The sequence below is a fragment of the Diabrotica undecimpunctata genome, chromosome 6 (assembly GCF_040954645.1).
Source record: "Diabrotica undecimpunctata isolate CICGRU chromosome 6, icDiaUnde3, whole genome shotgun sequence".
NCBI lineage: Eukaryota > Metazoa > Arthropoda > Insecta > Coleoptera > Chrysomelidae > Diabrotica > Diabrotica undecimpunctata.
This window is the reverse complement of record NC_092808.1, coordinates 98531628-98554294: the sequence shown is the minus strand read 5'-3', so window position 1 is coordinate 98554294 and position 22667 is coordinate 98531628. Positions and strand designations below refer to the sequence as shown.

The 22667-nt window shown below is 33.4% G+C and overlaps 1 protein-coding gene and 1 pseudogene across 1 annotated transcript in view; one reads left to right on the top strand and one right to left on the bottom strand.

Annotated features, from left to right (window-relative positions):
• Nucleotides 1-22667, bottom strand: part of LOC140443612 (annetocin receptor-like) — a 720544-nt gene that overhangs the window by 15217 nt on the left and 682660 nt on the right. The window contains exon 4 of the mRNA XM_072534964.1: nt 17643-17789. Within this exon, the coding sequence (XP_072391065.1) occupies nt 17643-17789 (147 nt within the window). The remainder of the gene's footprint in view (nt 1-17642; nt 17790-22667) is intronic.
• Nucleotides 4379-6177, top strand: LOC140443611 (uncharacterized; annotated as a pseudogene).

Here is a 22667-nt window from a genome sequence, read left to right as displayed (position 1 = left end):
TTAAAGTTGCGCTATAGTAATACTATCTTGTTACGTATGCTTTTTATAGAAATGCAAATGCAGCTTTAAATATACTTAAACAGTACATCAAGACTCTAGAACAGGGGTCGGCAATCTGTTTGTCCTTAAGAGCGCAATACCATAATTTACAGATAATCAACAGGTATAAATAGGCATTAAAAAACAGATTTTTTATAACTATTTTGTTGTTGTCATACATAATGATATAGTGAGGGTCAAGATCTATGAGAAATTTTAAAGACCAACCTGCTGATAATCCATTATTGATACATATTTTAACACATTATCCAACATTTAAACAAAATTATCGGAGCAATGTTGAATTTTGAATTATTTATTAGTTTGTTTAAATGTTTATACAAATTGATCGGAACAATGGTTTTTAGCAGTAAACAATCTCGCAATGAACTTTTAAAAAAATACTTGCGTTCATCTTTTTTCTAAACTTAGGACTGGCAAAATAAAATATTTTTCAGTTACGAAAATAAGTAGACGTTTTGTTTTGTGGGTTCGTCAATGAACACTAATTATTGATATACACAAAAAAAAGTAAAACTTATTCCAAATCATCGTCATTAAATATTGTTGTAAAATGTTGTCTTTGTTTATAACATTTAAAAATAATGAAGAAAAATTCCTGCGGTTGACCTAAATTCAAATTTACAAACAATTTTATATTTCCGGTAATGGCTAATTACTTAATAAGTACATTATCGTAGAATAATTAAATGGGGCGGGATCATTGTTACAATATTTAAATAACGGAATTGGTCATTCTTAAGCAGTATATTTTGTGGTTCTTTCAGCCAGAGTTTGTCGAAAAAAAGTGTTGTGATATATTTAGTATTTACCAAAGAAAAATATGTGGGTGGCGGCCATGGAAAAGTGATGTGCGTTTACCTGACGAAAATGAACCTACGGATAATTTAGAAGATGAAGATGAAAGTGCGAGGCCAAGTATTCAGCAAAGGAAAATTTGTGTGTAGCTGAGCAAAATATGATGTATATAATGGACTTTCTAAAAAAATGACCAAATATGAAGGTGTTAAGAAAACGGCAGTTTTAACAAAAATTTCTTGTGCAACAGTGTACCGTTTAATAAAGACAGGTTCGAAAAGTAGAACAACAAGAAAGGATTTGAGAAGCTCTAAAAAAAATTCAACCTCACATCTTGGAACCTATTAGTGAGACAATATATAATATGTATGAAGCTTAAGTTATGCCTAACCTAAACAATATCATGGCAAAATTTAAAGAAAAACATATTGTTGATGATTGTTCCATAAAGACTTTCGGAAGATTTTTGACCAAAAATGGTTTTAAATATAAAACTGTCAATAAGAGACAAACCATAATGGAAAGTAGCCGCCTAATAAAATGGAGCAATAAATATATCGAAAAAATTTCACAATACCGCAGTGAGTGTCGAGAAATTTATTATCTGATGAGACTTGGTTTGATTCTCACGAAACGATAGATAAAGCCTGGACAAACGGTACACGAAAATGCCAAAGAGATGTACCCCATTCTAGAGGCAAGCGAATTTGCATATTACACTGCGGAGGATAACATGGATGGGTGAACGATGCGTTATTGTTGAGTTCCAAAAGTTTTCCAAAAGACAGTTCTCTAGACTACCACCAAGACATCGAACGGACGCTTTTTGAATCGTAGTTTGAAAATACGTTACTCCCAAATTTAAAGAAAATAGCGTGATTGTTATGGACAATGCATCATATCACTCCAGATGCATTAAAAAAATTCCAATCAAACAGAGTAGGAAGGATGAAATTCAAGAATTTTTAATAGCCGAAAACCTATATTTTGAGGATCATTACACCAAAGATCAACTAGTCCATGTTATTCATACAAAAGTCGTAACTAAAGAACATATTGTAGATAAATTAGCCACTAACAATGGACATTATGATTTTAAGATTACCTCCATATTACTGTGTGTTGAATCCCATAGAATAGCTATGGGCTCAGTGAAAAAACCATATCCTAAGGAACAACACATCTCCAAAAGATGCCCAAAGTGTTGTCGAATTAATAAAAACGGAGTTCAAAAATATCAGTGCTCAAAACTGGTAAAATGCAATGGAACGTGTAAAAAAGATTAAAAAAGATTACATGAAAAATGTCCCAGCCTTGAAGAAAATTATTATTAATTTGGCTGACAGTGATGAAGAGAACGATAATGACGATGAGTTGGAATAACTGTTAACTCTAACTGGAAGATCTCAAATGAATGCGAATTTTCGAAGTGGCTAGTATACCATTTAATTTATAGTAAAAAAAAAAAAAAGAATGGGTAACTTTTTGTGGCATCGCATGTGACATGTAAGTAAATAAAAACTATTTTTGAAGTTATACTTCTTTAGGCGCGATTGGGGAAAATTGATGAGAGTGAATTTTTATAAAATTCACAGTATGTATTCACAGTATGCACATATGCGTAGCATGAAGTTAGTTTGCTACATATAAATTTTTTAAGTTAGGTATTAATGCAAATAAAGTGTGAAAAAAAACGGGTGTGGCAGTCCAGTGGGACTGCCGGTAGAAGTTACACTTCTATACACGCATTCGCCGTTACAAATTTATTTGGGAGTCAATCTGCACAATCATTACATATGTAATGCTATAGGTAAGACGTAGCAGAAAAAGAAACAGAATTAATAACAACTTACTAACAATTAATAAACATCATTTGACCTGTAGTAGGAGTATAGTTAATGAAGGATTGGATCAATATTTTGATGAAAATGTATATTTTTATTTTCATATATGTATGAAAGGAGTTGAATGCAAACATTTTTTTACACATACTCTGCAGTAAAATTCATTGTGTATTTTGTTATTAATATAAAAATACAATAAAGTACACTGCAACATAATTCAATATAATAATACAATACACTTTAAAATGCAATATTCCTAAGTATTTAAAAATGACAATAATATAGATAAAAAAATACACTACAATACAGTGCAACATAATTCAATATAATACAATACAAATTAAAATGCAATATTCATGAGTATTTAAAAATGACAATAATATACATAACTTTTCTACTTACGCATATGTTTAATTTACCATGTAATAATATTAATAAAAAAGTCCTCCCCGACTGGGAATTGAACCCCGGTCTCCAGCGTGACAGGCGGGGATACTGACTAATATACTACCGAGGACATGACACAAACGTTTGACAGTTCTGGGTCATACAGTGATTTATTGAGATTATTATTTTAAAATACAAAAGACTAATATAATTATGAACATTTAATAAATAATACAAAACATATCACATAAATAATAATATGAATAAATATTTTATTATATATATATATATATATATATATATATATATATATATATATATATATAATATTAAATAAGTATATATACAAAAGGAATATTTTTATATTCGAGAGAGGAAGAGAGAGAAAATATATCTTCTGTCTCTCTCTTACTCATTATCTTACATATGTAATGATTTCACAGATTCACTCCCATACAAATTTCCAACGTAGAGCGCGCGTATAGAAGTATAACTTCAAAAAAATATATTGGTGTTTTTGTTAATTCGATTATATTAGAACGATGATAGATATTTACTGATAATTTGTATATTGTATATGTATATTTTTGTGTTTAAAAATCGACCTGGTTCAGTCGTTTTCATCTACTTTATAATTACGTAGAAATTACATTTGTCCGTTACTTTAGGACCTCACTGTATAATATATTAATATTAAGTGTACTTACATGAAAATAAAATTAAAGCTTCACTTGTTTTTTTTAGTTACATCTTATCTAAACCGTTAATAAATATGTAACGTTAAACAATAGTAAAATTTAACTATTTTTATTAAAACTATAATAATTACATACCTATATCTGTCAGTTAAAGAAGCAAGTATTTATAATGAATTATTTTGTATTCCACTATACATATCCTTTTATTAGTGAAATCATTAACTACAACTACACAGTGCTGAATACGGCTCTGATTAGAATGAATTATATCGACAATCTAATAGCCACACCTGCCTGAGAGTTTTGGCAACACTGTCGGAAATTTGAAGCTTAAAAATGAGGTCGGTAAGCCGTCAACGTGACAAAAATATATTCATCACTCACTGTTAATAAGCTTGGCACGAAATGACCACTTCCAGCATAGTGAGCCTAAGGCATTCTGCACACGAAGCGTATCATCATAGAAGCGTATAAGATTCGTCATGCAGCGACGATTCCTTTACGCCTTAAAATCCGCAAACGATTCGATTTGCAAGCGGCATGTGATCGTCTTGTTTTAAGGTTTTCCAAGCTTTTACAGTAGTTGCAAAGATGTCAAGTGACGAAGAGGACTTACTTTTGTTAAATTATCTTCGCCACCGCAAAAAAGAAACAGAGGAAATTTTGGGTGCATCCTTATATCTACAAAAACTACAACAGAAGGTTATTTATTGCCGCCAAGGAGTTGTCGGAAGATGACTCTAAATTCCACATATTTTACAGAATGTCTAAAAATACATTTAAAGAATTGGTGTTAATTGTAGGTCCTGCCATTCAAAAGCTTAATAGTAACATGCGTGAGTGTGTTAGTTCAGAAGAAAGACTTATGATAACAATTAGGTAAGTAAAAAACGTACTATATCTAGGTATATTTATTAATAAAATATTACATTATTATTTGTAAGAAACTATGTTGTTGCATATTGGTCGAAGGAGGAGAAATGTCATCAGTAGTAACTGTGCTGCAATTACTTCTATAAAATGAAGTTGTGGCAACATCATTGGGCGAAGAATCGGATGTGCCAACTGTATTCATTAAAAATCCACTTGAGGTGTGTGATGCTGATTAGTGGTGGTAATAGTCTGAATAATATACTGAACTGTTATAATTTTCTTCAGTATTATTTTCAGATATGTTTTCGTTTGGCGGTGTTTGAGATGATTAGTCTTCATCTGGCTGCGCCAATACCTCAGTGTCTGGTAGTGAAATATTTCCAGTATTTCCTAAATATTTGACCGGTTTTATATATGGCAATACAAACTGCATAACGTCGTGCAAGTAGTAAGGTTTTTTTGCTTTTTCTGAAGAGCCAGATGGGGATGGTTTTAGGCTCCGGACAAACCCATTGCGAATGTTCTTCCATTTTTGTTTACAATCAGCCTCTGCAAAGAGTAAATACTGTTAGAATATGTATACAAGCTAAAATTTAGTTGTTATACATTTTCACTTTTGTTTTTTGTTTTAGGTATTTAGCTAGTGGCTGCACATTTGCTGCCCTAGCTTTATATTTTAAAAGAGGTAAACGTAACATTGGATTAATTATAGAAGAAACTAGAAATGCCATATGGAATTCGTTAAAAGAACTATATATGGTATTACCAAATAAAGAAAAATGGAAAGATATACCACGGAGATATTATGAATTATGGCAATTACCAAACTGTCTAGGGGCAGTCGATGGAAAACACATTAGAATTACAAAATATCCAAATTTAGGATCTTCAAATTTTATTTATATAAATTATTATTCTGTTATTTTACTGGGTTTCTGTGATGCTGATGGTATCTTTACTTCAATAGAATGTGGGTATGCTGGACGAAATAGTGACGGCGGTATCTTTCGGGTGTCGACATTTTAGTTGGAAAGCAACAATACTTTACCACCGTCAACTGAACTTCCTCATGACGAAAGTGACAATAAGTTCTCATACTATTTAGCAGCAGACGTCGCATTTCCTCTAAGAAAAAATGTCATGAGACGATATCCTGAAAGAAATATTGATAATAAAAAGCAAATTTTTAATTACAGACTTAGCCGAGGTATAAAAACTATAGAATGCACATTTGGAATGATGACTTAAAAATTTCACGTTTTGTTGACACCTATCAGATGTCGACAATACGAAACTTTTTATCTAATCCAGTGTGCTTGTGTATTACACAATTTTGTACAGTACCTTCAGCACTTACTACAACAAAAAATATCCCACAAAATGTAAGAAATGTGCCAGATATGGATAACTTAAATATATATAAAAATTCTTTACCTCAACATTTACGAAATTACTTAGCAAATTATTTTTTATTACAAAATACTGCTTTACCATGGCAATGCAATTATTATTTATAAAATATGAAAATTAATTTAATTAATATATATACCTAAATAACAATTAAGTTTCATTTTAACCTACCTACCTGACCACTGTATTTGCCTGACTACTACACTTTTTTAGTCATAATATCTTTTCTGGAGTACTCTTGTAGGGTATTATTACACAAACACTGATAATTTTCAATCAGTTGGACAAATTTTAATACTTGATCCGCCATTCTCATAAAATTCCGTCAAAAAAGGTGTTCTAAGACTAAAGCGTACAGCAAGAGACTGACATCGTTGTACGCCAGGCGTACTGTACGTTGTACAGTATCCTATAAAGACCTCAGTGAGCAGCACGAAAGCGTATGCTTTTCGTACGTCGCATCTAATACGCGCCTATGACGATACGCTTCGTGTGCAGTATGCCTAAGTGATATAGAGATTTTACAGCTAGACTGCATACCTCTGCCATCTAGCGGATTTTATCGAAAACACACTCCGTCTGGTAATGCACAGTGTCCGGTACTGGGCAAGTCTCCCCTCATAGAATACCAAATAAAAGAGTAAAAGAAAATCAGGATTTTAAACGCAATTCTAAAATTATCCACTAAAGTGATAACTAGTAAAATAAATACTTTCACAACTTTACTAAAAAATATCAATGATTTAAACTGGAGAATCATTTACACCAGCTTGATTTATTATGCGATAGATATTAGAAAAATCAAACGAATCCAATTTCGTTTTTCCATTTATGCAAATTTCGTGGAAATTATATTTATTTAATAGCAATTGGATTACAAATGAAACATCCATATTTATTTATACAACCCATGATAATAAATTATGTATTTACGTTACAAAGGATAATCTATTATTTATTAAAAAATAGAAGTTTTGTTTACATAAAGCTTCGATCATTATTAACACTAATATTTAATAAAATAGTCTTTAACTTGGTATTCCTTTATATACAGATCCTTTATTGTTTGTATATATTAAATTGTATAACAATACATTGGAACTTTCATTTAAAGCACAAAGGGGATACGTTATTGTAAAGGAAACTAAAGACTGTATGATCTATTGAATTATGTAGTAAAAAATTATAATAGGAATATAAAGGTATTATCAAATTATTTGGTTTAAAATTAAATATTACAGTTTAAGTCGATTACCATAAACAAATTATACTCTGCATGTTTTTATAAGTTCCCATATTAATTATTATGGCATTTGTATTAATTTTTATTAACATTACTTTTATGGTTTTTTATTTATTTTCAAAAATAAAAAAAAATAAAAAATACCAAACCCTGGCTATGCATTTACGTATGTCAACATAGGTTGATTTTTTTATGATTACGTTAGATCCATAGGTAGCTATGGAAAAATGACGTCAAAACAATAACAATGTCAGTTAATGTCAAATGTATTTTGTAGTACTGTAAAGCTTTTTGCATTTTTTGGATTGTACAATGGGTGGAGGTAAAGTTATCGATGGGAAAATTTGTTTAATCATTATTAGATTTTTTAATTCTTGAAAATCCAATTGTCACGCTATAGTGTAAGAAATATAGTCAGAAGATACAAAACTACAGGTTCGGTCGTCACAAAACCTAGAAATATACGAAAAAGCAAAATAACCGAAGCAGATCGAAAGGCATTAAGACGCATTATAGTGAAAAATTGACGAGAAAATTATATGGAGTTAAGGGTTTTATAGAGTTACGTTATTGGAAGACACGTTTTAGATAGATCAACAGGTCACCGAGAGGCCCACAAATTAGGATTTGGTACTCACAAAGTAAGTAGTATAGTTGAAAAAATTAGTACGAATTATTATTTAAAAGAGTAGTACAGCAAAAAAAAGTAGAAAAACAAGATAAATGATATATCTAGCAGGAAATAAAACAATTTTCTGGCAAGACAACAGTATTAAAAGTGTACGTTAACTAGAAGGGTATGATGGTAAACGTTTTATAATTGATCACGCTGATTCTTCGAAAGGATTTGTTACTGAAGCAAGTTTCTTAAGTACCTAATTGTACCTAATGTAATACAGAAATTTGGGAAAAATGTGTGACGAATTGATAAAATTGTTAAAAGCTGGTATCCCCGAGAAAAAAATATAGTTGACATTAACCTAACATTAACATTCAACAACTTATAATAGATACTGGTAATATGAATAGCTTAGATTCTGATACTGAAGAAATCTTAACTTTCATACATACATAGGTTTCTTTATATGAATTTTGTTGTTAATTTTTGTATTTACTTTTTTTCAATTTAGTTTGACGACAATGGTAACCTGCATCTAGTCTCATTATATTTATTACAGTTTTAGTCATTTTATATGAATAATACACGTTACAAGGCTTAAAGCTGTTCGATCTTGAATCCATCAGTCTCCCCAACAGTTGTAAAAACAAGGTTATTAATTAATTCTGAAATCCATATTTAATACTGAAAGAACAGAATGATCAAGATTATGCAGCCCTAAAGTAGATTCCTATTCAGTGTTTTAGACCGTAGCCCATATTTTTGCTTATATGCAATGAGAACACGTTTATTTCTACTAACTACGTAGGACTATGAGTACAAGGTTCTTTACAGGAATGAAGCAATCCCCTGAGAATCAACTGGTTTCTTCTTTTCTCCGTTTATGCTCTTTTAACTTTTGTTGCTTCACTTCATCCCTAATTCTTAGTTCTCTCAACTCTCCTGCAAAACCAGCAACTTAACTCTCCAGAAGCAATAGTCATTCCTTTAACTCAGTGGCGCACCCAGAATTTGTCTGAGGGGTGGGGTTTGAAATTTTTTTATGCTACCTCCATTTTGAGTCCCTTAAATTTTGGTTTTAGTTTAATTTAAAGTATTAATGATAGCAGCGCCAAAAATTCAGGTATCTATTATCCTGCCTACCAACTAAAACCACCCTCTCTTACTTGTGCGCATTTGACTGTCGCACGTTCCGTACTCCGAAAGTGGGGTGGCCGCTGTAAGGATGATGACATTTTTGGAACACTCCCTTCTCTTATCTAGATCTTATCTATTGTTCTGAAGCTATTTTCTTGTGGCATTTTATTGAGAATAAGTCACAATTGAAGGTTAAAATAAGTTTATTAACGTTTGACATTATTCCAACTTGTAAATACAATACATTTTTGGAGATTTTGGAGATAGCTATCGCCGTATTCCCGTTCTCATCTGCCAATCCTGCCGATCCAAGGCAGGCCTCTCCTTCAAACCTCTTCTAATTCCTTCATTCCATGAGCGTTGAGGTCTACCTCTTTTTCTTCTTCCAGGGGGCTTCCATTTGTGAAGTTTTTGGGGTCAACGTTCGTCAGGCATTCTCAATAGGTGTCCAAACCATTTTGAACCTCTTCTTTCTATTCTGTCAATGACCGTTTCTGTAGCATGCATATTATTTCTTATAGATTCGTTGGTCTTCATATCCTGCCTTGATGTTCTAGTACTTCTTCTCAAATAATCCATTTCAACTGCCAAAAATCTTCTCTTCAGGTCTGCATTAATTGTCCATACTTCAGAACTACAACAAAGAACCGATTTAACCAAGGTTTACCCTATTCTCTTTTCGGTTCCTTTTGGAAATGTTGCGATCCCACCATAAGGAGTTTAGACATCCTACAATTTTACGTCCATGATTAATTCGGTGTTTAATTTTGGTTTCTCTCAAGTCGTTCTTAGCAATGAGTGCAACTAAATATTTAAATTTTTCCACTTGTTTGATTTCCACGTCCTCGTCGAACAATACTTCAAACCTTGCATCTGAATTGATAACTAAATATTCTGTTTTCTTCATGCTAACTTGTAACCCCCATTTAACATATTCTCTGTATAGACGCTTTATCATAAATTCTAGATCATAAGAGTCTTGAGCTAGGACGTCTTGGTCATCCGCAATCTCGGTCATTTCCTATGGGGATTCCCATTCCCCGGCAGTGGTTTTTCTAATTTTAGAGGGCTGCCTCAACATTAAATTAAACGGTAAGGGTGACTTACTGCATCCTTGTTTTAGTCCTTTCGTTACTTTTATTGGCTCTGATAGTCTATTTCCGATTTTTAGGTAAGTAGTGTTATCCCTGTATACTTCTGTGATTATTCCCAAAAGGTATGGACTAATGTCGAATTGTTGTAAAGCTTGCCACAATTTAAGTCTTGGAACTGTATCATATGCCTTTTCTAGGTCGATGAAGGCTAGATGTACTTCGGTACCAACCGCTATTCTTTTTTCTAATAATTGTTGGAGAATAAACAAGTTATCAGTGCAATCAAAGATTCAAACGCCAATAAACTTATTTTAACTTTCAATTGTGGCTTATTCCCATTAAAATAGTAATTAGATCTTATCTCTATCGTTGGACCGGTTGGTGTTTCTCTTCTTCTTCTTTCTTTTTAATGACTGCTTGGATGTAATTGTGAACACTATTTCATCCCTCCGTAGGTACTTCCCGTCATCTTCACGATCATCTCTCTTAAGGCGGGGTCCCACCAGTCGCGCTGCTCTGCACCGCGCTGTTTGTTTTGGTTCATTTGTGCGCGGAGCGAGCTTGAGCGACTAGTGGGAACGTCAAGTAGCGCTGCGCCGTGCAAGTTCAAACAAGAACGAACATTATCCGTTGGTTGTCGGTAAAGTAGTGTAGATCAAAGAAAAGTGCGCGTTCAGTTGGAACGGTGTTTGTGATTGAAGACCATTTTTACAGATTATTGTGTTTCTGTACTATTTTCGCGATGAGTTTTGATTGGAATCATGAAGAAGTTGAAAAACTTATTTAGGCATACAGAGACAAACCGGAATTGTGGAATCCGAAAAGCAATAATTATCATATAAAAAGTAAGAAATATGATGCATGGATATTTATTGCAGATAATATCGGTTGTTCCGTCGCTGAAGCTAAAACAAAGATGACATCTTTGTTGTCTTCATATAGAAGAGAAAAGGTGAAAATGAAAAAGTCAATGGGCACAGCCAAAGCTAATTTTACATTTTAATTTCAGTAGACATTGATAAATGTTTTGTTTCATCTCTTTCTTATTACTGGTTCAATCATTGTTAACAGGTACTCGAAATCGTGCAACGACATACGACAAAAATTTTGAAACTGTCCTGCAGCTAAATCACTTAAAAGATTATTTCCATTATAAACTTTCGTTTTTCTTGTAACAAATGGTTAATTACTATAACAGCAGCACTTGCTATTGCTAATTTTGTTTCCATCGTGCACGCGTAAATAAAAACTGGAACTTATTTGCTCTTCTAGAATCACATGCGCAAAGTTGCGCCGCTCTGTGTAGTTCTGCTCCGCGCTGCTCGAAGCAGAGCGGCGCAGCGCAGATTAGCGCGACTGGTGGGACCCCGCCTTAACAGTCACAGGTTTCATACCTATTTCTTTATACATTCTGTTTCTCTCCACTGTACATCTATTACACTCCAGCATTGTGTGAGTAACAATGTCGGAATATTCGCAGTATATGCATTTATGTGTATCTGTCTTTCTGAACCTATGAAGATACGCCTCAAAACAGACAACCTACCCAGTCCCTTAGGCTCGGGATCAGCATCTTGGTCCACTGGGCAACATCTTTCTTGTTGTTCTCCTCTTCTTGCCAGCTTTCCATTGATCTTTTCCTTTCTTCTTTTTTTATAGCTGTTGTCAAATGCTCTTTTCTCTCATAGAGATGTCTCTTTTCTACTGCTAACACATGCAGAGGAACCACAAGGCCGCCGCAGATACAGTCCTGTAAGTGTCTGCTACTCGCAACAGACTCGTTCTGTCTACTTTTGTCATAAGCCTAATATTAGGTATCTATATCTAAATATAATGAAAAATATTATTCGTTATTGTGTATTTATACAATAATTATTGTATTCTACATATTCAAAGTGGTAATTTAATTATTCAATTAGCGTTTTGGACTTTTTGTATTTTGTGTGAAAGACACAAATTTACATTTTCCTACTATTCTTTACATATTTTTTACTTTATATGCCCTGGGCCAAAACTCCCCCCTGGGTGAGCCACAGCTTTAACTTATTGTTTTCCCTTTTTAAACTTAAAATTTCGGCTCTTAGACTGTTTATATCTTCTTTGGTTGCTACCTTATTTAATTTTATATCTAAATTATCCAGTCTTGGATCCAATCTTACCTCCAACGATTCTTCCAGGACTAATTTTAAATCTTCTCTATTGAGCATGGCCATATTACTCTGGCCTAAAGGGCACACTTCGCTTCCTGACCGCTTATGATTTGGTGTTAAAAAGGTATCAGTTTCGTTGCTCTTTAAAAAAACAATGGTGCTCATACAAACAAAATAAACAATTGACTAAAGTACCAATGATCAAGTAAGTGTATAAACAGCTGTCACAGCTATAAATAAGTAAACAATTAAACAATTAGTTATGCTATTATCTACATTATTCGTACTATGTTTTGCATAACAACCTGGCGTACACTATGATAAATTATTGGCTCTTATTAGCATGTAAATTATAGTTTATCAAGTACTAACTACAACGTTGGTCCTGTGTGCTGACAATGGCAAAAGTCAATTAAGTGTTCGAATACCACCCAACATTAAATATTTGCAAAAAGCTTACTATACTACTGGACTGTTACTAAAATACTTCCATCACAAAATGTTTAGCACATACTTATTTAGTTTACTTCCACCAAAATATCATACATTAAGCTCAATTAGCCAAGAGTAAACACAGATAACAAAGCTTTACCAAATACGGTATTAACTACACCAGCTCAGGCTGGCCAACCCTTAAGCTACAGATTCTGTAGCAGATTTAAAACAATAAATCATATCTTGCACGACTGCGAGCCATTAGATTGCGAGCGGCAAAGACTTTTTGGAGACTATCGAGTGACTTCAAAAATACATAGTACTCATTTTCTAGTTCTATACAAGGTGATACATGGCTTGAGAATCCTGAAGTCGGTATTATGAATTAATGGAAGATGTAGAATGTAGAAAAAACCACCAAAGAAAAGCTAAATAAGCTTGCTTAATTACAACAGGAGCGATGGAGGTCATACTTGACCTCCCTTCATTACATATGTGGATGCAATGGATAGAGAAGAACGCAAAAATAGAAACATACAGAAGACGAATAAGAAGCCAGAAAGCAGGTAAGAGGATACCAGGATCAAATCTGTAGAGATAATTAACAATCACAAAGAAGTTGGGAATAGTAGCAGACGCAATTCAACCTAAGTATAATCTCGAAAAACCGTTTACCTCCTCTTTCCAGGAAGGCACGATTGGGATAAGTTGGATAAAACAAATCTTATAATGGCAAATCAATGCTGGTATACAGATGACTCTAAAACCGATGAAGGAGTAAGAGTTGAAAAATACAGAGAGAAACCAAAGCTGAGCCTTGGTGAAAGCCTAAAAAAGAGTATCACTCTACTATATTCAAACCGAAAATTTATTATATAGAGATGTGACTACAGGAACTAATTAGCAATAATGGCATTAAAGGTACTGGAATCGAATTCGATTGATTTAAGTTTGTTTGGATCTGACTTCAGAATCTAATTTAAATCAGAAAAAGTAACAAAGTAAGTTTACTGTGGGTACCTGGGCATATTGGTTTTGAAGCAATTGAAAAAGCGGACCCCATTGTTAGGGAAGGGTTTATGGTTACAGTAGATCAAGGAAGGGCCCATTTATGAGCCTTTAAGATAATTAGATTTTCTAAGACGTGTCCATTGTATCACCCTTATCATACGGACTAGACCAATAAGCCTTTCGGCGTTTATGGGGCTTATGCTGCTCATATCTGCTATAGTCAGCAGTGGCTCTAAATCTGTGCCCTTTCTGCAGTTACGAACATCTAATCTTTTAGTAACCTTGTAACCTCACAGAAAGCTACAAGTCTCTTTAAGGGTAACTCTTTCATTTGGTCGGTTGCATAAATACCAAATCCAGAATCTGCCACCTCTGCTCAGCTTGTGCAGGGCACTTCCAAAGGATATTTCCTTCACCTTAATACAAAGAAGGCACCGCGGGCCATCCGCCAATGTAAACAGGTGAAAATGCTTTCTGAGTCTACAGTAGCCGGTAAGCTTACTGACCACCGTACAGCATCTTCTACGGCAGCGGTGCTCAAAAGGTCGATCGCGATCGACCAGTCGATCGCCAAAGTTTTTAAAGTCGATTGCGATTCACGGAGAAAATACGGGGACTGTCCTGACTCACCACACGTGCATGATCGAAATAATTATGATGCTATGTACTTTTCTTTGCAATTTGACGAGTCAACCGATATGCCTGATACCGCCCAGTTGTGTATTTTCATTCGGATTGTATTTTCTGACATGTTGGCTAAAGAATAATTTTTAATAATGCTGCCTCTGAAAGAAAAAACTAGCGGAGAAGATATATACAACATTTTTGAATATATTTTGTGAAACAATACGAGCTACCGATTTACAAACTCGTGTGTATTACAACAGATGGTGCACCATCCATGACTGGCGTTAACAATGGATTTGTTGCATTATGTCGAGCTAACGATGAATTTCCATCGTTTTTTTCATTTAATTGCATCATTTACCAGCAAGTTTTGTGTTCCAAAATTTTAAATATGGACGACATCATGAAAATGACAACAAAAATTGTGAATTCAATCAGAGCGCGAAGCTTGCAACGAAGTCTTTTTAAAGCGCAATTGGAAGCTAGCGACTCTGCGGAACACACTAATTTACTTCTGCATACAGATGTAAGGTGGTTGAGCCGTGGAAAATTTTTAGATAGGTTCCAGAAGCTACTTCCCGAAATAATTTCTTTTTTAGAAGAACGAGGGGACGACACTCATCTACTTCAAAACGAAAAATGTCTCAGTGACCTGGCTTTCCTAACAGATTTAACAAATCAGTTGAACCTCGTTGAAATAAAACAATTATCGATATGATGAGCGCAATACATTCTTTTGTCAACAAATTGAAATTATTAATTAAGCAAATTTGCAGAAAGGATTTAAACAACTTCCATTGTTGAAAAAAAGGGTAGCCGCTCATTTGAATTATGTTTATTACGAGACTTCATAGCGAGTTTGAAAGACGCTTCGCTGATTTTAAAAACTGACAGCTATTGTAACATTCATGTCTAATCCATTTTTTTGTCAAGACGTAGAAAAAATAGCCACTGAAATATCCGTTACGTTCAATATGGAGATTATTTCCGTCCAAAATGAGGTACTGAAAATAATTTCGGATATACACCGATCCATATATCCAGAGCGATCGATACGAAATTTTGAGACAAGTAGCTCTGCAGCTCACAGCATTATTTGGATCAACATACTTGTGTGAGACTGCATTTTCCCAAATGAAGATAGTGAAATCAAAATATCGTAATCGGCTAACTGACGAACATCTCTCTTTATGCTTGCGTTTGGCCCTCGGTAATTACGTACCATCATATGAAATACTTGTGGATGATATGCAGTGCCATGCATCAACATCCAAATAAAATTAATATGAAAAACATGACTTTAATTACAACTCTCTGTAGTTACAACTATTTATCAACTAGAAATGTGCAATAAATTTTTTTATTTTCAAAATTGTTTTTTTACTATGCTTTGTTTTTAAACCAGGAGGAATAAACTAAAGAGACAGATTCACACCCAAGAAAGTCACTAGAAAAGTTACCAAAAACATCTTGTTTTTTGGTTGATCATATGGGCCTTCGATGGTAATAATCCAAAAATATATAGTCTATAAAGAGTTCTAAAAACAACTGTTTTTATATAAAAGCAGACTAAAAATCTAAAAATTAAAAGAATAACGCAGAAAACACAAAAAATCGCCGATATAACTTAATTAACCTATGAAATGCCATTAGTGTCAAAATTTCGTAACAGTGGAATAAACTTGCCTGAGGTTGGACCAATTACAAACAAAAATTGCGGCGTGGTAAATTTGAATTACTCTTCCTGGTTTAAAAAGAGGGTATATCAGTCGATCTCCGGACGCTTGCAGTTTATGTGGTAGATCCCATGCAGTATAAGTCAGAGCACCACTGTTCTACGGTCTAGAAATAGAAGTTGGGCTGTAAGACTTTTGGACGGAGTCACTATGTGGCCTGTTTCATACCTTTACAACTGACCCAGTGGTCCTATAACTTCCGCAGAGAAGCTCTTTGAGAATACCTCTACCAGTACTGAAGGGCACTTCAATCACAGGTTCGGGTCTCACCGGCAAAGTGGATGAGCACTATCTTGCCACGAAGTGGTTTTAAGAACCATCTTAGAGCTGGCTTTGGACACCTTCCAAGCCTTTAGCGCTACTTGAAAGAGCAGATAGAGATGGTCCTGCCTGAGCAAGCCTATCTTCTGAGCGCATACTAGGATCTAGACCAAGCAAAGATCTCGGCCTAAAAGACCGATGTATGGGAGCCGAGAGCCTAGCTAGATTCAAATCCAATTCCGCTCCCATATACTTTAGCTTTTGCCCGCTCTGGACCCATACGAGAAACAGTTGAGTCCGCTTCGACGGATCAGTATAGGATCTCGTTCCATCCACTCAGTTCGGTCAGGAAATTAAACTAAGGCCAATTGAGGGCCAGGGAGGGGACAAAAAACAATTTATGGGTCGTTTGCCAAAAGAATAATATTAGACTGGGGAGAACGGATAAAACCAAACCACTAATATGAAGAAAGGGATCTTAAATATTCAAAGTATTTTATACATCAACCTTCGAAGAAGAAATGTAAAGATCTACTAGATATGAATCGGAATAATCTGCGATTTATCGTGAGTCTCCTAACAGGACACTGTAGCCTCAAGGATGGATAAGCTCACACTTATATTGAATATAATCTAACCTACATCAAATAAAAATACGTAACTTATTGATAATATTTTTGAAAAAACATTTTTGATTTGATTGCAGAAATAGTAAAGTCTTTCGTTAGTAAATTATGATAGACATTTGTAAGAAAAATATGCGTTTAAATGATTTGTTTCCTAGCCATTGCGGTATCTACTTCCTAAACACACATAATAATTAGAGTTTGCTAAAAAAATTGAAACAATTGTCGCTTTACACGACATACATATAATAACAGCTACTTTCTTCTAAATAACTCTGCATTATGGTTTGAATGTATTTGTATTCAACCAATGTAAGTCTGCTATATTTATGAAGATATTATTCTATTAGGATATTACATAGAATATGTAGATTTCTTTACAAAGATATCTTGTAAATTTTTATTTTTAATTAACCTTAATAAAATAATTAAATTAAAAAAGGAACTAAGAAAAATTTCAAGATACCTTAGACAAAAAATACATTATCCAATAAATATGTACAGCACCGTAGATTCATTTTAAAAACAATACCTAATTTACAGAGGGATGAATCTCATCTACGTCACAAAAGTAGTTTCTTGAAATTACACCCAAGGTATTGTTTGTTTACAATACTTGGCAAAACAACTTACCTCCGGCCGCTGCTCTGTAGTTTTTTTGCGTCGCCGTATAGTGTCTAAGTAGCAATCTGGGGAGTTCTCTATTAAAAGCTAAGTATATCCAAGGGTTTACACAGCTATTGAGACTGTATAATAACATCAGGATCGTAAAAACAGGACCTGCAACAAGAAAATTGTGTAAGTGAATGTACGCGTGAATTTTTAGGCCAGTTTTAAATAACTTGGTACTTAATAAACTCGTCATGTGTGCATACGTATTAAAATACGTAAAAAATACATAAGCTAAACAATTTATTGAACATTATTTTTTGTACATAGAGAAAAATGTATTTTGCTAATTTTAAGGAGATCGTCATCATCATTCAACCTTTTGCGTCCAAAGTTAAACCTAGGTCCTCGGTAATTTCTTACAGTTCTGTCGGTCTTGAGCTTCCTGAAGATAATTCCCAGTGTTTTTTTGACGTCGTTTGTACATCGTGTAAGTAGTCTACCTCTGCTTCTTCTATCAGTTTGTGGGCTCCACACTGTAATTTTTTGGGTTTACTGCCCATCATTAATTCTGGTCACATGGCTTGCCCATTTTCACTTTCGTTATGCTATACGCTTTATGATATCTGTGACGAATATCCTTCTTCTTATTTATTCGTTTATGCCTTTGTATCTGAGAGGCAGTTCAGTAGTGAGCGTTTCATTTGTCTTTGGGCTACTCTGAGTTTGTTTGCTTTACCCTAGGTTAAGTCATGACTAAAAGAATACTTAAAGATGTCTGATAGAGCTCTATATATTGGAGTAATTATTTTTTGCAGTTTAGCAGTTTGGTTGTCCCTAGCAAGTATTTAAATTTATGAACTAATCTTCAGTAAACATATTTACAACCTCTTTTAAGTTATCTATTATCAGTAGTAATATCCCTAGGACATTGATAACAGACGAGATAATTTCATGACAATCGAAAGCTCGTTCCTTGGTAACAGCACGAAGCCTTCGGCTTCGTGCTGCAACGATCTTGAGAAATTTGTCATGAAATTATGAGGTATTCATCAATGTCCGAGGGATATTCGGCGGATAATTTTTCGAAAAAAAAAATCATAACTCAACATAACGAAACATTTATTTATTAAAAGTACAGTTAGTGAAAGTACAATTATTAAAATTTAAGTTAACATGTGACATTTTGAAATTTATTTGGATGATCAAACTCGATCGTGTTGTCATAGGGATTGAAAATTGCACTGAATGCAATTATCAGTCTAATGTTGACATGATTGGGTGAAATTGTTCCACATGACACAAAATGACGAAATTTGAATGGTTGTTAGAACAGTCGAAAAATTATCAGAATAATGTCGTCAGTTAATTGTAGATGCGAGAGTATTTCGACGTTGACATTAATTCCTTTGGCTTCCCACTTTGTTCATAGACACTTCATCTAAGGACTAGCAACACCAGTGGAGTCTTACGTTGTCATGTGAATAATTTCTTTTGTAACTTAAACATCATAGTTTTTAATTATCAAAGATGTACCTAATTGAAAAAGAATTTAAATATTTAAACGATTATTTCTTCAGTTCTGAACATGTAAATAGTGAATAATATTAAAATCAAAATCCTGTTCGAGTCTAATCTAAAATAGCTCGCAAAGAAGTTAATTTTATAGTGGTTTAATAACTTAAGAAAAGTAATTAAGTATAAAAGTGAAAGTGATTTGTATACTGAATATTGGAATCGTGAGTAGAAAAAATATACTTTTTTCATCTATTTGGATTTATATATTTAAGTAAACAACTGCAATTAGTTATAAGTATTATCCAATTTACATGAACTGGTATCACAACGAAAGCTGTAAAACAGCACCGGTTTTAGTCGGATTTTAAAATCCATTTAAAAGATGTCATCTTCCAATCAGCTACCACAAAATGCATCATACTCAAAAGCAGTTAGTCAACCACGTAGTATATTAATCCCAAGCAGAGATCAAGCTATTTTGTTTAACACTCTAGAGAATTGTACAATTAATGACTATCTTGAAGGATTGAGGCAGCATATAGAACCGAAAAATATAATTTTCGCATCCCGTATATCAAACGGTAGAATATGCATATATCTATCATCCAAAAACCTAGTAGATAAATTCATAGCAGAAACAAAGAAAATAATAGTAAATGGAAATTTACTAGAAGCGAGAAGATTAATAACTCCATCAGTCCGCTTAATTCTGTCCAATGTATATCCAAGCATACCTTCTAACATAATAATGGACGAATTAATAAAACTAGGTTTAAATCCTCTCTCAGACATATCATATCTACGGATAGGAGCAACCAATTCTGCCTTTAGTCATATTCTAAGCTTCCGAAGACAAATTTTCGTTTCACCTTTTCCAGACAACTTTGTACTACCTGAATCTTTTATTATCGAGTTGGAACAAACATCATACCGCATATTTATAACCCAAAACGAAAATTGTTTCAAATGCAAATTAACTGGACACCAGGCAGCTAACTGTACAAATATTTCACCTTCTAACCATGCTCACAATGATAGCGCAATGCAAACAGAAATAAGACAAAATTCATCAATAAATCATACTCAACAAGATAATCTACAAAATACTCCCGCAATCGCAAATACCACTCCCTCCACACTTACTACGTCTTCTCAAGCCACATTAAAAGAGTAGCAATCCCAAATTTATCAATAAACCAAACCCAACAGTGCTCACTACAAAATACATCCATAAATTTGACCACTTCTTCAGTTAACACTACAATCGCAACACCTACATCGTCTAAGTCATCCTCTAATACCCAAGAACATAAATCAACCTTACCCGAAACAAGTCAACACTTACCTCCAAATAAAAATACAAATTTGAATTCTTACGAACCCCAAGCAACTTCGAAGAAAGCAACCGGAAAAAGAACCCTAGAAGATGCAATCACGCCACCCTCCGAAGAAAACTTTGAAAAACCTAAGCTTCAATTAAAGAAAAAAACCAAAACTGATGACAAAAACTTAAGAAATGATATACCAAATCTCCAAACATTATTGGAACCAGTTAGAGAATATGTAGAAAGGGAAAAGCAATTGTTAAGCTTCGATCAAGTAGTGGATCTTTTAACAGTCGTTACTTATACTGTATTAATATTAAAATAATTTCAGAGATGTAGTATGGGTTGCCTAACTTTAAGTGTTCATTTGCCCATTAAGTGTGTATTGTTAATAATTTAAGTTGTCACTCTGTTCTAATTTGGTACCATTGCGGACCAGAGAGATGACAGGAGATTAGGGGGGAAGTGGAAAAATGGCTCTTCTTGGTTAATTAACTGTGAATTAAAATTCACTTTTGATCTAGAGTTTGAAGTGGTACACACAGGTGGCAGTTAGCGAAAGAAAATCCAATTAATGCATAGAATTTCCTTCACTTCAAGAAGTTAAATATTCTAAGTATAACTATAACAATTTAATTGACGGTGTTTTCGGAAACTCGGGGAGTTGAAGTGAGATTTCTAGCACGGAATTAAGTAGCTATCTGGTAAATAATAATTTTTTATATTATAAACATTAGAGTATTTTATCTATATCCTATTATTCAGATTCATTATTTCATATTTTAATATAGTATTTTGTCCAAGGCCATTATATTTTTACTCTATGTGAAGCAAGGTCACGCTACATCCGATTGGATGGGTTTTTTTATCTACCATAATTATCTTTTTGCTCCGGTTTCTTATGCTGAAAGAAACTTTCCTCACTTCTTCTTTGATTTCTTTTTTATCAATGTTGAGATTAGAAGTAACGGGGAATTGTTTTCAGCCACCTACCATGGAATTATAAATTTCCCTCAGAACATCCGAGGGAGAGTACCACTTCAACTCGATTAGAATCAGGGTCATTGGGACAAGCCAGGGAGTATTATCTACTCCCCTCATTTTTTTTCTCCAGCCTGCACCTAGAGGTAGGGCAGGACAGTCATTATCGGAACTGAGCCAATTAGCACCAGCTCCGTGCTAATTTCGGACCTCAAGGAGGACTTCGCTGGGACACCGAAGCCATTCGGGAGTATCCTTCCAGACAACTGTTTCACCTAGGAGGACAGTTGGTTTTTACTTCAGAACTATATATATATATATATATATATATATATATATATATATATATATATCTTGTTTCACCAGTTATAGGTTTTATTTTTAAGGTTTTTATTTTATTTTTTTATAACATATATATATATATATATATATATATATATATATATATATATTAATTAATATAACTCCCCTTGGTGTAAGGTATCGGTAAGTTTGAGCTCAAATTCTACCCAGAGATTATCTTCCATTGTTTTTTGTATTAACCATTTATTTCATTATTAACTTTAATTATTTCATTATGTGTTTACTTAACTAATTTTTTTATATTTCATCTTGCGTTATTAACTCCGGTTATTATCCCTTCAGGATAATATACCGTTTCAATTGTTTAACTTGGCTTGTTCCCATTTATATATTACTTATTTATTATATTTGAATTTAGAGGTGTTTAACAATATTGTTGGTCATATCGTAGGTTAGTATGATATACTTACTTGGCTATACGTTCTTCCAACGATAGCATTATTTTGTTTAAGGTTGTTTTTAACCTAGAGGTAGGTTGTACACTCTATATCAGAGTTATTCTGTCTAGTTTTCAACTTTTTATTATAGTTGTTTTCAACATTTTTTTTAAATATAATATTGTGAAATTTTCATATACTTTTTGGTAACTTACAGATTGTCAGAATCTAAGAAGTTATATTTAATAAACTTGAATTTGTTTTGCATATAATTTTTTATTAATATTTCCTTACCTTTTTACATTTACAGCATTTTTGTTTATTAAGTCAACTTTAATTAATATTAGCAGTATACGATACTTGGAAGAGTGACTGTTACTCTTTTTAGAGTATTATCCCTCTTCTGGCGCCCTCAATTTGTTTTCTTTGTTAATTTTTATTCTATCTATTCATTTTTCTTATCTTCTTTTCTATCCATCATACAT